The 18164-nt window shown below is 43.5% G+C and overlaps 1 protein-coding gene across 1 annotated transcript in view; it reads left to right on the forward strand.

Annotated features, from left to right (window-relative positions):
* FLT4 (fms related receptor tyrosine kinase 4) overlaps positions 1-18164 on the forward strand; it is a 212944-nt gene that overhangs the window by 99987 nt on the left and 94793 nt on the right. Inside the window, exon 2 of the mRNA XM_075856190.1 lies at positions 17271-17367. Coding sequence (XP_075712305.1) covers positions 17271-17367 — 97 coding nt within the window. The remainder of the gene's footprint in view (positions 1-17270; positions 17368-18164) is intronic.

Consider the following 18164-nt stretch of genomic DNA (forward strand, 5'->3'; position numbering starts at 1 on the left):
TACGCACTGTGATTTATCAAGAAAAAAGTTCTGTTGACTCTGTAAATTAGCTGCCAACCTCTGAGCAGTAGCCGCCCGTTCTTGTGTTGACTGCTTGCTAGCATAGTTTGCATGCTTCGTGGCAAAGTGACGGCTGATATTGTACTCTTTGAAAACCGAAGGGCTTAATGGTGACGTGAAACGAAGTGAAAATTAAAGTGAAATAAAGAGAAATACGCGCCACATTAACCCCTTAATGACTGGGCCATTTTGCACGTTAATGACCAAGGATTATTTTTTGTTTTTCCACGGTCGCATTCCAAGAGTCGTAACTCTTTTTTTATTCCGTCGACATAGCCGTATAAGGGCTTGTTTTTTCCGGGACGAGTTGTATTTTGTAATTGTACCATTTTTAGATGCTTATAACATATTGATTAACTTTTATTAACTTTATTTTAGGAGAGAATTGAAAATAAGCAGCTATTCCAGCATTAATTTTCACGTTATAAATTTACGCCGTTTACTATGCAGCGTAAATAACATGTTAACTTTATTCTATGGGTCGGCACGATTACAGGGATACCAAATGTGTAAAGGTTTTATATGTTTTTTCTACGTTTGCACAATAAAAACCCTTTTAGAAAAAAATTACTTGTTTTTGCATCGCCGCGTTCCAAGAGGCGTAATTTTTTTATTTTTCCGTCGATGTGGCCGTACGTGGGATTGATTTTTGCGGGACAATGTGTAGTTTTCATTAGTACTATTTTGGGGTACATAGGACTTATAGATGAACTTTTATTTTATTTTTTATGGGGGGAATGGGAGAAAAGAGAGAATTTTGCCGTTGTTTTTTGCGTTTTCTTTGGACGCCGTTCATCCGGCGGTTTAATTAATGTGTTCATTTTATTGGTCAAGTTGTTACGATCGCGGGGATACCATATATGTGTATGTGTGATTTGTTTTGACCGTTTTATTAAATAAAACCACTTTTTGGGGCAAAAAAGTAGTTTTATTTGACTTTGACTGTAATTTTTTTTATTTTTTTTTTCACAAACTTTATTTAACGGTTTTACTTTTTTTTTTTTAGTCCCACCAGGGGACTTCACTATGCGATGTGCCGATCGCATATATAATGCTTTGGTATACTTCGTATACCAAAGCATTATTGCCTGTCAGTGTAAAACTGACAGGCAACCTGTTAGGTCATGCCTCTGGCATCGCCTAACAGGCAGATGCTGAAGACAGACCTGGGGGTCTTTGTTAGACCCCCGGCTGTCATGGAAACCCGACGGCGACCCGCGATTTGTTTGCGGGGGCGCCGATCGGGAGACAGAGGGAGTTCCCCCCTCTGTCAAACACATTAAATGCCGCTGTCACTGTTGACAGCGGCATTTAATGGGTTAAACTGCCGGAATCGGCGCGTGCTTCGATTCCGGCAGTTGCAGCAGGAGCCAGGCTGTGTATAACAGCCGTGCTCCTGCCGCTGATCGCGTGGGTAAACTGTCAGTACCCGCGCGATCACAGGACGGATATATCCGTCCTCCTGCGCGAACTAGCAGCTGCTGAGGACGGATATATCTTGGACAAGTTCGGCGGGCCGGATTAAAAAGCCTAACGGGCCGTATGTGGCCCGCGGGCCGTAGTTTGCCCATGTCTGGTCTAGCTAAAGGATTAATCCTTTATTTCCACACATTTATTTGATAGCCGGGAAAGCTGGGTATTTTGTGTGCTCCTGCACAGTTGTCCTTTTTTATAGGTAGTGACACACAGCCCACTTGCAGATAGAACCCCCCCCAACCCCTTCCAGTATAGATAGCGCCACTGTAGGTCCCTGAAGGAGCGCTGCTTGATGTCTCTGTCCATATATGGACAGTGACATCAGGAGAAACTCCTGAAGCGGAATCCCTGTCCACAGCGTTGCCGACGCGGTGACCATCGATTCCACTCCAGGAGAAGCTCTTGTCATCTGTGTCCATGACGTCATTGGCTTCTCCTGGAGTGGAATCCCCGGTCATAGCGTCTGCAACGCTGTGACCGGGGATTCCGCTTCAGGAGTTTCCCCTGATGTCACTGTCCATATATGGACAGAGACATCAAGCAGCGCTCCAGGAGCAGAATCCCCGGCCACATGGGGATTCCGCTCCTTCAGGAAGCTACAGTGGCATTAGTAAATAGCAGAGCAGGGAGATGCCTCCCTGCTCTGCTATAGTGCCGTCGCTACCGCTATAGCAGCCGCAGCAACTGCTAGCGGCGCCGCCGCCCTCATGCCCGGTGTGTCACCGCTAGCAGCTGCTATGGCTGCTACAGTGGTAGTGATGGCCACTAAGTTAAGAAGCACTCGGGTGGAAAGGCGACTGCAGTTAGTGTGTGTATCCCCGCTGGTAGTTGCAACGACGCGGGGATACATACACACACCAGTTCGTGCCCCTCTTGCAGTGTGGCGGCTGGCGCCCTGTGCGACCGCACTGGTCGAACGTATCCAAGGCCGGCCATGGAGCCGATTATGACCATTTCGGCCAACCATGGTTTACAAATTGAACTGAATTGTTTGTGATGGTCGACGGCAGGTTGGAAAATGACGGTTATAGTTGGCCAAAACTGCGAGTATATGGCATGATCGGACAAATTCAGCTGGTCATTTGTCACTTTGCACTGGCCGAAGGGAGTCACTTTTAAAAAAAAACAGCCAGTTTACTCTGTTATGTTGCTGTGGGATCGTTCGTACAAACAATCCCACGATCAATTGATCGGCCACATTTTGGCAGATCAAAGTCCTATGTGTATGGCCGGTTTAAGGCCGGCTATGCAAGTCATCTGCTGTTACTTGTACCTGTATTATCTTTGTACCACTGGGTTCACATGTATTTGTTGTGGATTTTTTCTTCAAAGGACAGTACAGTACGATGCATGTGCATTGGGTTTTACAAAGCTTCATTCACATGTAGTAAAAAATATCTGCAGTAGATTGTAGGCATGCTGCAGATATTCTAGTCCTCAGTGTATTCTCTCTATTGAATTTTCTGTCTAATTTTGCTGCGTACTTTTGCAAAGGGTGAAATCCACAGCCAAATCTCCCACAAAATCTGCATGTACTGTAACACATTATCTGATTCTTCCCCCTTCATTGGGGGTGTAATATGCTTAAAGGGGTTGTCCACGCATGGACAACTGATGACCTATCCACAGGCTGCCTTTGGGTACCGAATGTCCATGACGGAAGCAAATGGCTCGAGTCACGGAATAGTGGCAGAGCTACAGTACTGCTTCTATGAAGTAGTCACAGCCATCTGCTTCTGACTTCGAAAACTGCATACCGTTCATAACATCCGGTGACCTGAGTCAGCCGGAGCAGTTGATCGGTGTGGGCTCCAGATAACGGACCTCCACCGATCATATACTGATGACCTATCCTGTGGATAGGTCATCAGATGTCCATGCGTGGACAAGCCCTTTAAGGCCAGCTTACGCAAAGACTTTTGGTGCAGGTTTTCGTGCAGTGTTTGGCTGAGTTTTTTCAGCCAAAGCCAGAAGTAGATCCAAAAGGAAGGAAAGGTGTAAAGAAAATACTGATACATCCACTCCTGTGCTTGGTTCAAAAAACTGTTGAAAACTACATCATAACTGTGTGTGAACCTGGCCTAAAGGGGGTCATCATTACTAAATGGGTCATCATTATAAGTGATGGCATATCGTAACGATATGCCATCACTTTTTGATTGGTGGAGGTCTGACTGCCAGGAACCTCATAGGTCCTTAAAAATGAAGGAGTTTCTCCTTCAAAGTTTTATCCCTGCACAGCGGCACTCCCAACCACCCGCGGTGCAGGAAATTGCAGCGCAGCACCATTCACTCAGAACATGCGGGGGTCCCAGAGGTCAGACCAGCACCAATCTTCCTGTTATGGCATATCCTAGTGAAATGCCATAACATTATATGAAGGGAATACATGCACTGGCAGAGCATATCTTTTTTTTAAATTATTTTCTATTGAATTGATACGCAAATCACGCACAGCACACTTATGTGCATCCGTGTGCTGTGCGTGATTTTCACGCACCCATTGACTTCAATGGGCGATAGGTGCGTGAAAAACGCACCAATATAGGACATGCAGTGAAAACTCCTGCATGTGTGAATGGCCCCATTGAGATCAATGGGTCACTGTGCTGTGCGTGATTTTCCGGCACAGCACACAGCCAAGTTTTTTGCTCGTCTGAATGAGACCTTACTATTCTATGTATGCTTTTACCTTTGAATAACCCTAAGTTGTAAACTGCATCCCTCCAAGATGGGGAGGGGGATGCTGGATACTTGTGTCTTGACCAACTTGCACCCGAGGATCCACAAATATTTTGCTTTAATAAATGTTATTACATTGGAGAGGGATTACACTAGAAATGCTTTCATTTAGTTTTATATCCGCAGGGCACATATTTTTGCTTGTCTTCTGAGGTCACCTTTAGCAAATAGTAGTTCGCATTCTGTTTGACTTGGGAAGGGTCTTGGACGATTACTTAATGCTTATGGAACATGTACAAGAATGTGGACCCTTCTTTTCTCTCTCTCAAGTTTAAGCCTTGGATCTCTTTCTATTGTTTTTCATGTGTATTTTTCTAGTATTAAGTATCTGTTCATACTTGAGTTTTATTAACTGCTAAGTATATTTTAGACCTCTCTGCCATTGGAGACAAATTGTGATACTATGGTTAGGACCTCTCAAATTTGGACGCTATTACTCTATATCAGAGGTCCCAATGCTTTGCAGGTCAAAAGCCACAGATGGTGCACAGCCACAAGGAGTATTAAAAGGGAAAAAGCCTATTAAATATATGACTTTGTTATATGGCTCTAAGAATAGTATTAACTGCCACTTAAATCGTTTGTATCATAGTATCAAGTTCTAGTAATGCTATGACATCCTTGGTACCACTAGTATCTGCAGCTGCCACATGCAGGGGACCCAAGCAGATGTGTAACAAGAAGCTCTTGAGCCCCAATGCAAAAGCTTTACTACCAACTACCGTGTGCCATTTCTGATATTGGTGTCATCTTGTGGCAGAGTGGTCTTTGAGCCCCCTTAGGCACCAGCATGCCCCCCAATCATATCAGAATCAGCGCGACAGTCCCGGATTCCAGGAGGTTCCTGCTGTCCCGGACGGCCATGGGTATTTCCCGCTGTCAACCGTATCTGCGTCCTCAGGACGCAGATACAGTTGAAACCAATACTGAAGCAGGGAACCATCAGCTCCCTGCTTCAGAATTAGTTCAGAGCGGAGGAGCAGAGGGAACTCCTCCGCTCGCCGATGACTCCCCGGACACAGCGCTACTTTAAGCATTATGCTACGGGAAGCCCTTGAGGTCACTGGCCATATATGGCTACTGATTTAGCGGAATCCCCATTGCTGATGATCTGGCCAGGGATACTGCTCCTAGAGGAAACCCCTGAGGTCACTGTCCAAATATGGACATTGACGACAGGGGCTCCTCCTGGAGCGGAATCCCCGGCCATTGTCGGCAACGGGGATTCCGTTCAAGGAATAGCCACTGATGTCACTGTCCATATATGGACAGTGACATCAGGGCTTCCCTCTAGGAGCGGAATCCATGGCCTATGCTCTGGCTGGGGATTTCGCTCCTAGACGGAGTCCCAATGGCGCTATCTATGGGGTGGTTAGCGCTATTTACAGGGGGGTGGCACTATCTTCAGTGTGGTGGCCCTATTAACATGGACACTGGGGCACTATATAGGGGCACTATCTACATGGGCACTGTGGCACTAGCTACAAGGGCACTGGCACTTTATACGTGGGCACTAGCACTAGGGGCAGCTTTGGGGGCATTATACTGTATAGGGCAGCTAGGGGGCATTATACTGTATGGGGCAGCTCTGGGGTCATTATACTGTATGGGGGCATTTTTGTGGGCATTATACTGTATGGGGCATTATACTATATGGGGCAACTATGGAGGACATTATGCTGCATGGGGCAGCTATGGGGCATTATGCTGTATGGGGGCATCTGTGTGGGCATTATACTGCTTTGCACGCCACATCAGTTGTCCCTCTTTCTGATAATGGAAAGTTGGGAGGTATGGGCACCATGGCCTGGGTGTGACTGCTACCCAGCAGTGGACAGAGCAGTCAGGCAGTTGGGCAACGTCCAAGTGCACAACAGCCTAGGGAAATCTAAAGGTCCCCTACTAACACGTACAAATAGTTGGGCTCAGAGGTGGAGAGGATTGTTTTCCTTTACACTGGTGTTTTTTCAGTGTGCGTTTGCCCCAGTGATATCACAGTGCCAAGTGTAGTGACATCACAAGTCCTGCAGGACCAGATCCAATATTTTAGGCTTGATTAAATGTCCACCCTGTAACACCATGTCATTTATATTCTGTGCTGATTAATTTTATATTTTATGTTTTATAATGGTGCGTGCTCCTTTTTCTGTTATAGAGCTCCAAATCCTCTGCATAGACATTGAGTTAAATGATTCAATTCTGGCTGCCTGCAGTCATCAAAAGGGGGAGCTCATGAGCTCACTGCATACAGTTTTATTTTGGAGTTCAACATGTAAACAGTATACAATAGGATACTGAGCTCTTCTAGGTGGCAGCTGTAGGTAGCCAGAATTGTATTTTTTACCTAAATGTCTATGCAGGGGATTTGGAGCTCTTTATTAGGAAAACAGTGTTCTGACCCCTATAAAGATATATTAAGAAATTAATCAGCACAGAATTTTGGATCTGTTTAGCTATGCAAATACTATCTGTTATAAGAAAGTTATCTAGCTATCTTTTACAATAAAACAGTTATAAGGCTCACCCTGCTCACGCTAAGTCATGCAGTCCTGGTAGCTCCGTACTACTGAGCTATAGGCTGCTGCTTTCGAGTGCCTCCCTACTACACTATATTATTCTCCCCTAGCAACATACTGAACTTCCGTAATATGACATCTGAAGGAAATATGTGGCATACAGAGGTGGTTGCCATACAACTGCTATATATAAGTAGGAGGTTGTACAGTACATATTGATTATAGAACTGTATATTCAATATGTTTTGGTAAACAGCTAAAATGACAAAAAATGTGTCACTGTCCAAATAATTCTGGACCTAACTGTATAACCGTTGCTTACATATTTTTCCCCACAAATCAATAGTACAAGCGAATATAAGGAATTTTAAAATATATCTTATCTTACTAGAGAAAAATGTGTCTTTCTTCACTTATCAGGCTTCTTTCCCTCCCCCCTCTACTCATAACTGTTTACATACTGTGAATTTACTGCTTTCTCCATCTTGCCTGAGACAAGACGAACTCTTAGCTCCATGAAGTATCAGGTTACAGCTGCCCATAGAAGTCTGTGGAGATGGGAAGGAGAAGGGGGAGGGAGCTACTAGAGGGAGACAGAGGAGAGAGACATGGACAAACGTTTTACTAGATTCCAGAACTGGGGTGAGACAGTAAAACACTTACTAAAAGCTGCAGCACCATGGAGAACATGACACAGCAGTAAGTAGCAATCTAGCTGTGAAACAAGCACTGGGGTGACATAAAGACCTTACCAGAAGCTGCACCATCTGTCTGTGTCTGTCTCCTCTGTCACCCTCCAGTAGCTCCCTTCTCTTGCTCCCCTTCCCCTCTCCATAGACTTCTATGGTCAACCACTGTAACATGATCCTTCATGGGAGCTCGCTTCATCTCAACCTCACAAAATATGAATTTGACAGTGAATTGAGAGAGAATAATTAGTGCAGGTGGAGGAGTAGGGGAGTCTGATAAGTGGAGAATGAGGCATTTTTGTCTAATAAAATATATCACAAAGGATCGATATACATGTTAATGATATGCAAATTATTTTAAAAAAAAATGGAAACTAAATATTCCAAACATCTTGATTTATTCAGTACCGAGTATGCGCGCCTTGCGCAGAAATAAACACACTTCCAAGCCTTGGCATGCTATCAATGAGGTTATTAACCCCTTAATGCCCGGGCCTGAAAAGGTCTTAATGACCAGCTACATTTTTCAGTTTTTACCTCTCTGCATTTCAGCAGCCATAACTTTTTTTATGCGGGAGAAATTGTATTTTTTTTTTCATAATTTGGGGATAGAAAAAAAATATTTTTACGACGTGAATATAAAAAAAAGCGATTCTCAACATCGTTTTTCTTGTTTATTTTTTATCCTGTTCACTCTAAATAACCCGTTAGATTAAATCTTCAGGTTTTTACGGTCGTTTAGATACCTAATATGTGTAGGTTTTTTGTTTTTATTTAGTGTAGGGGCAATAAAATATATTTTATACAAAATAATGACTTTTTTTGGACTTTATTTTTTTATTTATTTATTTTTTTGTTACTTTTTTTTTTCTAATCCCATTAAGGGATAACTTTATTTAAAACTTTATTTTTGACTTGTAATGTATTAGCATACTCATGTATGCTAATACATTATACTGTGTCACTATGACACAGGCTGCTGTTAGGGCAGCACATAGTGTGCCCTAACAGCAGGCAAACTGAACAGACAGCTCTGGGGTCCTTTGTAGGTCCCCAGGGCTGACTGCAGAGGGATTCCCTGGTGTTTGATCACTTCACTGATCAATATATCGGGTTTCCGATGACTAGATCAAATCGGGGAGTTACTTTTGATCTTGCCGTGGTCACGCACCATGCACCATGATAGCATTTTAGAGTGGTGGTGTGAGGTCAATGATGGATCATCATTGGGCGTTTTGGGCGGCCGCCCCAAGTACAATCCGTTTTTGCCACGAGTCGTGGCAAAAACCGCGACCAAACGGCATTGTGTATATCCAGTACTGTATGGGTATGTGCACACACACTAATTACGTCCGTAATTGACGGACGTATTTCGGCCGCAAGTCCCGGACCGAACACAGTGCAGGGAGCCGGGCTCCTAGCATCATACTTATGTACGATGCTAGGAGTCCCTGCCTCTCTGCAGGACAACTGTCCCATACTGTAATCATGTTTTCAGTACGGGACAGCAGTTCCACGGAGAGGCAGGGACTCCTAGCATCGTACATAACTATGATGCTAGGAGCCCGGCTCCCTGCACTCTGTTCGGTCCACTACTTGCGGCCGAAATACGTCCGTCAATTACGGACGTAATTAGTGTGTGTGCACATACCCTATCTGTATTTAGGTGGTCTGGAGTCTGTATTTAGGGGGTCTGTATTAGTTTAAGGGGTCTGTATTTAGGGGGCTGTAGTAGTTTAAGGGGTCTTGTCTGGGGTCTGTATATTTAGGGAGTCTGGTCTGGGGTCTGTATTTAGGGGTCTGTATTTAGGAGGTCTGGGGTCTATATTTAGGGGGTCTGGTCTGGGGTCTGTATTAGTTTATGGGGTCTGTATTTAGGGGGTCTTTAGTAGTTTAAGCGGTCTTGTCTGGGGTCTGTATATTTAGGGAGTCTGGTCTGGGGTCTGTATTTAGGGGCCTGGTCTGGGGTCTGTATTTCGAAGGTTTGGGGTCTATATTTAGGGGGTCTGGTCTGGGGTCTGTATTAGTTTAGGGGGTCTGGCCTGGGGTCTGTATTTAGGGGTTTGGTCTGGGGTCTATTAGTTTATGGGGTTTGTATTTAGGTGGACTGGTTTAGTGTCTGTATTAGTTTAGGGGGTCTGGGTTCTGTATTAGTTTAGGGAGTCAGGTCTGGGGTCATTAGTTTAGGGGCTCAGGTCTGGGGTCTGTATTTAGGGGTCTGGTCCGAGGTCTGTATTTAGGGTGCTTGTGCTGGGGTCTGTATTTATTTAGGGTGCTTGTTCTGGGTTCTGTATTTATTTAGGGTGCTTGTTTGGGGGCCGGAATTTGTTTAGGGGGGTCTTGGGACAGAAATAATTTAGAAGGACTAGGGTCTGTATTAGTCTGAGTAAAAGGGGTTGTCCGGGCACATCGATAGGTCACCAGTATGAAAAACCGGTCCGTGCCCAGACAACCCCTCTAATGTATGTTTCTGAGCCTTGGTGTCTGAATTTTGTGTTCTATAGAGGCTGGAAATGGCTGCAGAAGCGAGGAGCAAACATGTCTCATCAGGAGAAGTCATCATACCGGTTTGTGTGAGATGTAGTAGAAAGGAGAATGATGCCCATCAGAGAAGATGTCACTTGTAAGTCACTGGATCTACAAAGGATATGTCCGCTGTCCTGACATGTCTGTTGTAGGAAATCCTTGTATTCCACATAAAGTCTTTGCGTATCCAGGACTAATGTACAAATGCATGTTACCATTCCCATTGTCAAGGGGATGTGTCCCTACACAGTGCTATACTGTTGGCGATGGTTGGAGACTGTCAGTATGTAGGGACACAGCCCTTTGACAAGAGGAATCGTAACACCCATTTGTCAGTGCTCTCACAGAAAGGTGGTGTTCACTATAGACACTGCGTGTGGTCAATGGAACACCTGTAGCTGGACATCTGGCTCGTAGCCCAGTGTCGTGCAAACGCCTTCTGATGGTTTGTGTTGACATTGGTTGCCGCCCTAGGCTTACGATGTGACTTCCAATATCACTTGGAGTACAAAATGGATCACTACGCCCCATTCTTCCAATCATGCGGTCCGACGCCTCCACGCACCTCTTGCTGTCATTCCTGTCTGTTGTTCTCCCAACCTAGGGGACATGCAACATTGAACAACGTTGCTGATATCTCGGCCTAGGCACGTAGTGATCTGCTGGAGTGATAAACCAAGGTCGCTTAGTTTTACTGTTATGGCTGATCGGTGTGTGAGTGCATATGTTAAGTTTGGTGTGGAAGGATTTATAGACTATATTTGCTGGCTCAAGTGTTTCACTACAAGAGACGTTAAGTTATTGTTTATTTCATGTCAGAACAGTTTTCATCACATCTACTGTGGAGTCTGAGATGTGAGAACTCACTAATTGTTCAGACCTACAAGCAGTCATTGTTAATTAGGAACTGTTCAAATGATAGCTCAGAAAATGAAGGGTTAACCTTTGCTTGGCTATACCCAATTCTTGGTGAAATTATAGTAATAATAGACCAAGACTTTTTGTAGCGCTACTGATTGATTTTAACTATTGAGCTACAGCTGCAGTCCACAAGATTGCATGCAAATCAATGTATTAATTTGGACTGCAGCTGTAGCTCAATAGTTAAAATCAATCAGTAGGTCTAGTCTAGTCTAAGGGTATGTTCACACGGCCTATTTACGGACGTAAATCGGGCGTTTTTGCCCCGAATTACGCCCGAAAATAGCGCCTCAATAGCGCTGACAAACATCTGCCCATTGAAAGCAATGGGCAGACGTTTGTCTGTTCACACGAGGCGTATATTTACGCGCCGCTGTCAAATGACGGCGCGTAAATTGACGCCCGCGTAGAAGAAGTGACCTGTCACTTCTTTGGCCGTAATTGGAGCCGCTATTCATTGACTCCAATGAATAGCAGCGCTAAGTACGGCCGTAATTGACGCGGCGTTCAAGCGCCTGCACATGCCGGTACGGCTGAAATTACGGGGATGTTTTCAGGCTGAAACATCCCCGTTATTTCAGCCGTTACGGACCCCCGCCGTGTGAACATACCCTAAGGCCTCATGCACATAACCGCATTGGTTTTGCGGTTCGCAAAACAACACGTCCGTTGTGGTCCAAAACCTGTGTGTGTCATCAGGACTCACGGATCCACAACAATTCATCAGTATTGGTGAATCCCCAAATCCAGGCTGTATAATGACATGTCCTGAGATTTTTCCGGTCCAGATTTGCGGCCCACACATGTATCTGTGTAAACCATGGTCGTGTGCATGGCGCCTAATTGTCAGTTCACACGGAGTTCTTTGGCGCTAATGAGAGGCAAAGGTGTTTTTTTTTCCTGGGTGGCTTTCGCCACTAGCGGAAAATAAGAGCAGCATGCTATTTCTTCAAGTGATTTCCACCTATGACCTTATATTCGACGGCCACAAGCAAAAAAACTTAAAAACTATAACGCCCAAAAACTCTGGCAATTAAAAATCTGCCTCAAAATTCCTGAAGGAATTTTGAGGAAGATTTTTTCTACCTGTCAAAAAGCTCTGTGTGAACTAGGCCTAAGTGTAGCCCTGGCTTTATCAACAGAAGCTATATGGCTACCAGGAGTGAACAGGAGAACTGGTACTTAGTGACATCAATTAAGTGAGAAGAAGGTCTGTAGTGATGACCATCAGCACTTCTGTAAAGCTTCTCTCCTTTGTCCATTCAGAGAGTGGACTTATAATGGGCTCAGTTGGGTTCCATCATGGTGTCTGTCGGTTTGCTTTAAAAATAGCGTTGACTGCTGCGCTATTTTTTCCATCAAATGTGAGGTAATCTGCTACGGAGACTTCAAATGTAGCCTGCAGCGCAAATGTGAACAGAGCCTTAGATGGGGAAACCTAATCTAGCCAGGTGGCCACAAGAATTCCTTACAAAAGTAACAATGTATGGTTTATATTGTTAGTGGTTTCGCGAAGAATTTGAAATATTTTCATGATGACAGTGAACATTTTTGTGGGAAACTATGAGAATTGCAATAATCCCCAATACAATATAATGCTTAATATCTATACTTCATGCCTAAATTTTGACTAAAAATCAGTGCATACAGTTGTAGTATTATTATACTAGAATTAATGTAAATTTATTCTCTGAATTCATAAGGCTGGGTTCACACGACCTATTTTCAGACGTAAATGAGGCGTATTATGCCTCGTTTTACGTCTGAAAATAGGGCTACAATACGTCGGCAAACATCTGCCCATTCATTTGAATGGGTTTGCCGACGTACTGTGCAGACGACCTGTCATTTACGCGTCGTCGTTTGACAGCTGTCAAACGACGACGCGTAAAAATACAGCCTCGTCAAAAGAAGTGCAGGACACTTCTTTGGACGTTTTTGGAGCTGTTTTCTCATAGACTCCAATAAAAACAGCTCCAAAAACGGACGTAAAAAACGCAGCGAAAACTACGCGAAAAACGCCGCGAAAAACGCGAGTTGCTCAAAAAACGTCTGAAAATCAGGGGCTGTTTTCCCTTGAAAACAGCTCTGTATTTTCAGACGTTTTTGGTCACTACGTGTGCACATACCCTTATATAGAACATCATGCAAGTAAAAATCTCCACTAATGTGTCCCTAACACAGTAGTATGTCCTCACTAGACTCTGCCGACATAGTCTATAGAGACTGTCTCCAGCCTGCGCTTACCTTATAGGACTAATAAGTGGTAGTGGAAGTCTAAAATCATAGCAACATCCATCATCATGAAACCCATGTATGTCAGGGATGAGAAGAGGACCTGTCACTAGGTCATATAAGTTGAACTGGTTAACTGACATACATAGCGCTGTCTCCCTGATTCCAGCGCTATTTTTCTTTTTTTCCTGTACTCCATTCCAAAGATATGGCCCACTGTTGTGTTGGCTCCCTATATGCTAATTTGCTGTAGTAAGCCAACGGGGTGGGGCTAACTTTCCTGCCTCTGGCGCTGACCAACCAGCACGAGGCAACTTGCGGGTAGTTCACGCTCTGTTGGCTAACTACAGAAAATTAGCATAGAGTGAGCCAACAAAACAGTGGGCCATATCTCTGGAACAGAAGGGTCTAGGAAAAAAAGAAAAATAGCCCTGGAATCAGAGAGACATTGCTATTCAGATCAGTAAACCAATTCAAATTATATGACCTCGTGATAGGTTCTCTTTAAATATTCTGCCCCTGACATTTTGTTAAATGGAGCATCTCTTTTGGATTGTCTACTTTTAAGGGCATTTACATAACTGGGTGTCCCTGTTTCAGCAGTCTACCTATTAGCCAAAGTAACCAACAAACAGCCTGTCCATGTAAAAGTGGTGTTCCATAGAAATGAATTGAAAGCATAACCTCACTTTTTGATATACAGTATATCCTATAAAAAATATATACTACAATTTGCTAATGTGTTATCAGAATCTCTGCAACAATCCGATAATAGAGCACAGCATCAATGCCGCATGAATCCATCAGCTAAATACAGGCTGCCATTTACTCTTATTTATACGGAGTATGGCAGCCACGTAGAAATTAATAAAGCGGTGGTCGAGCATGCGCAGTAGCGCCCAATTCCTATGATGAACCCAGGAACGGCAAGGTAAGCTTGTTTTCTTAATCGGTTGGGGGTCACAACCGTCGGACCCCATGATTAGATATTTATCACCTATCCTGTGGATAGGTGATAAATATATTTTCTGGGCATGGGGCAGATTTTCATACTGATGACCTATCCTTAGGATAGGTCATCAGTATATCATTGGTGGGGGTCCGACAACCAATCAGCTGTTCCGGCTTCCTCTGGACACTGGATATTATGCATTAGTCGGTGCCAGAAGCAGCAGACTCTGACGACTGTAGAGCGGCCGTGCCGGGTTACATCAGCTCTGCTCCTACTCAAGTGAATCTTTGGCATTGTATTTCACATTATTTCCGCATGTAAAATGTCTCCCATTGTCTTCAATGGGAAATCGCCCCGTTGTTCATATGGGGCAAAAATGTTAGCGTTACTTTTGACGTGTTATCCACAACTGAACAGCCACATGGAGATTAAATATGGCTTATCTGTGTGCAGAAGTTGTTACTGCAAAACCGCTGCAGAAATCCGAGGTTTAGCTTTGTATTTCTACTGTGGAATCTTGTCCAAATCGACATCGGATTTTTCCACATGGAAAATCCTCCAAGTGAACATGGTCTAAGGCCACTTTCACACAATGCACATTTGGTCAGTATTTTGCATCCATATTTTTAAGCCAAAACCGTACTCATAGGCCAGGATCACACACACAGTTTTGATGCGGTTTTTACTCCGTTTTTTTTAGCCAAACCCGGTAATGGATCAAAAATGAAAGAAAAGATTGATGCATCTCCTTTATTCTATGTCCACTCCTGTATTTGACTCAAAAAAACGAGCCAAAAACTGCAACTGGCCTTTAGGCCTTATTCAGACGAACGTGGGGGAAACTCGAACGGACTCGTTGCCCCCGTACGAGTCCCGTTTTCATGCATCCCCATAGACTTGAGTCTATGGAGGGATCCGTGAAAACGGAGGAAATAGGACATGTTCTATTTTTCAATGGACCCTTCACACAGTCCGTTGAAACAACTACCGTGAGAACGGCTCCATTAAAATACATGCGTCCATGTGACAGCCATTATTCGTCTGAATAAGGCCTAAGTCGTTGTAATTTCCACAGCATGCCCTCAAAGCTGCACATATTTTTTCAGAATTTTTTAACAGGATTTGATAACGCCCAATTCAATTGTTTTCTGCTGTACATTTGGGGCAGAATTTTTGTGCAGAATCTGCACTGAAAATCAGTCACAAATCTCCATGTGTAAATGTGGTCATTGTCATCTCAACCATATTGTCCTCACTCAGCCTTTAGGTCTCACAATGCAGCATAACAGTCGTTTCCCGCTGTACCCTTTTTACACAATCTCCTTTTCTTTCACATAGCTCCACATCTAGCCAAAAAAACAACACCATGTTTCAGGAGGTGGACGGACTGAGTTTAAAACCTCATTAATCTCCATTAACTTCCCAGTTCTTACTGCCAGGCAATTTGCATGTAATCCAAACCATCAATTAGAAGGTTTTCCTTTTGGTTTTTTATACAATGCCATAAAATGAGGTCACCCTCTTGGCATATAATTCCTGTGCCACCACCATGAAATAGTCAATGACAAGTTCTTTAATTTCGCAAGTGTCAGACTGTTGGTAACAGAAATGAAGTGTTTGAAACTTTGACTTTTTGTTGTATATAAAGCAAGAATTAGTTTAAGTGCATGTAGAGATAAAGTGCAGAGAGCAGCTGGATTAAACATAGATTTCACTCTGCAAATAGCTCATGTATCTGACAGTGTGTGGCATGGCTACTAAATATGGGTTCTCCATTATAAATGCTGCTAAGCCGCACATTTCCATACCTAACTTCATAAATCTACTTTGTGATTTGCTGGTTAAATTAGAATCTGGCACCTTGTCCGATACTTGAGTCTCAGAAACCTCTTCTCCTGATTTACTATTGCATTTCATGCTCAGCTGATATTTATTTTACTCATTTCATGGTTAAAGGGTTTGTCCGGGCACAGGGCGGTTTTTCATAATGATGACCTATCCACAGGATAGGTCATCAGTATATGATCGGTAGGGGGGTCCAACACACGGACCCCACACTGTTTTGCGTTATGCATCAGTGGCATGTATTATTCACGCACTCACACAGCTCTTTTTAAAAAAAATTATATTCAATTGAATTGATGCGTAAAATAACACACCGCACACAGATGTGCATCCGTGTGCGATGCGGGATTTTCACGCACCCATTGTCTTCAATGGGCGCATAGGTGTGTGATAACACACCAATATAGGACATGCAGTGAGGTTCACGCAACGAACTCTCGCTGCGTGAAAACTCCTGCATGTGTGAAAGGCCCCATTGAAACCAATGGGTCCGTGTTCTGCGCGTGATTTCCATGCGCGGCACACAGACGACATAAAACCCTGATGGTGCTGGACTGGCCTACCAGACGACCATCCAGGTACTTCCACTACATGATGTCCAGTGGTCCAACATAGTACTTTTCCGAACCTGCTCTTATATATTAGGGAAATGTACGAGCAGGCATAATTTGAGGCTTACAAATGTAGAACTTCTAAAGTGTGCAGGCAGCAGGTACATATAAATGCATTTGGCCTTTTTCATGGAACTACATCATTTAGTTGATGTCTCTGCTTTTCATCAAAAGAAACAGGCGCTGGTGTTGAAAGTTTTTCTTTTACTTCATTTAGCCAAAATCACAATAAATGACACATTTTCAAAGAGGACTTGGGAAAGAAATAAAAACAATGCCTGGGATGTTTTAATTAGAGGTCTAGTAAATTGCTCTCGTTCTAAGTACTGCAATCAGATGTGATGGATGAAATTATTTCCTCCCCCGCCCCCAAACCAATATACATACGCTGTGTTCTAGGTTTTCAAACAAGAGTCATTAGCTCCGGGATCGGCATTAATTCTGAAGTCCGGGGCCTGTGCCGCAGTGGGTTTCTGACATAAAACATTCCCCAGGAGTTTTGCCTAAATATGAAGAGGACTTTGTTTAACTTTCTTAAATATGTTGACACAGATGGGAGTTGGGTGGTAGTTACTCCGGCTAAATGGCGAAGACTTCGTCTTCAATTAGCAGAATTAATTTGAAATGTGAAACAAGAGCCCGGATTTGAGAGATCTGTTTATTTAACTGTATTCTCTTCTGGTTTTTGACTTTTTAGATCTGGTGAGTGGATATTCTATGACCCCGCCTGTTCTGGACATCACCACTGACGAAATTGTGATCAATACCAATGACTCACTAACTATCACCTGCAGGTAAGGGATTATTGGGGAGATTATAGTCACATGTACGCATTTCACATTATACAATTTATTTAGTATTGTTCTGTATTATGGACCCGTAGACGCTCCATGTGCCGCCATATGATGCCTCCATGGGGCACTGCATTCCACCCTTGAAGCAATCCTCATGTTATACAGGTGTATACATAGGCTTTAATTCATGCCTCACAATAAGGTCTCAATAGTCTTAAATGCCAGAGATGACATCGTACATAGTCTTAAGATGCGACTGGCCATACTATTTTTAGCAGGACACTAATTGTTTGCTGTGGACAACAAGGCCGATATTTCTCAAGACACTTTTAAAGTATGAAGTCCTTCAAGTGTTCATGGTTGAATACAATGAAAAGGAGTTATATTACTGTTTTGTTAAGGTGTTACTTTGAAGGCCAGCAGGGGTGTAGCTTGGCCGTTCAAGACTTTGCCCTAAGCTATACCCGGGCCAGGACTGGCCTTACGTTGGATGGTGCGCGACGCGGCAACTTCTGTTGGTGCCCATCTATAGTCAATTCTCATACATTATATAAATAACTAACACCACACAATATAGTGCTCAAACAACAGCGTCATGCGTCGCCCAAATAGCACTTACATACAACCACCTAAATAACAATGCTATATAGTGCTGCTAGCATCATACACTACAAAAATAATATACTGCACAGTGTAAGTAAATACCACCATACACTTCTCAAATAATACCAACATATAGTAACAAAAAAACAAAACGGCACCATATATAAAGTAATCTAATACCAGTGCTATACAAT

The sequence above is a fragment of the Rhinoderma darwinii genome, chromosome 3 (genome assembly GCF_050947455.1).
Source record: "Rhinoderma darwinii isolate aRhiDar2 chromosome 3, aRhiDar2.hap1, whole genome shotgun sequence".
Taxonomy (NCBI): Eukaryota; Metazoa; Chordata; class Amphibia; order Anura; family Rhinodermatidae; genus Rhinoderma; species Rhinoderma darwinii.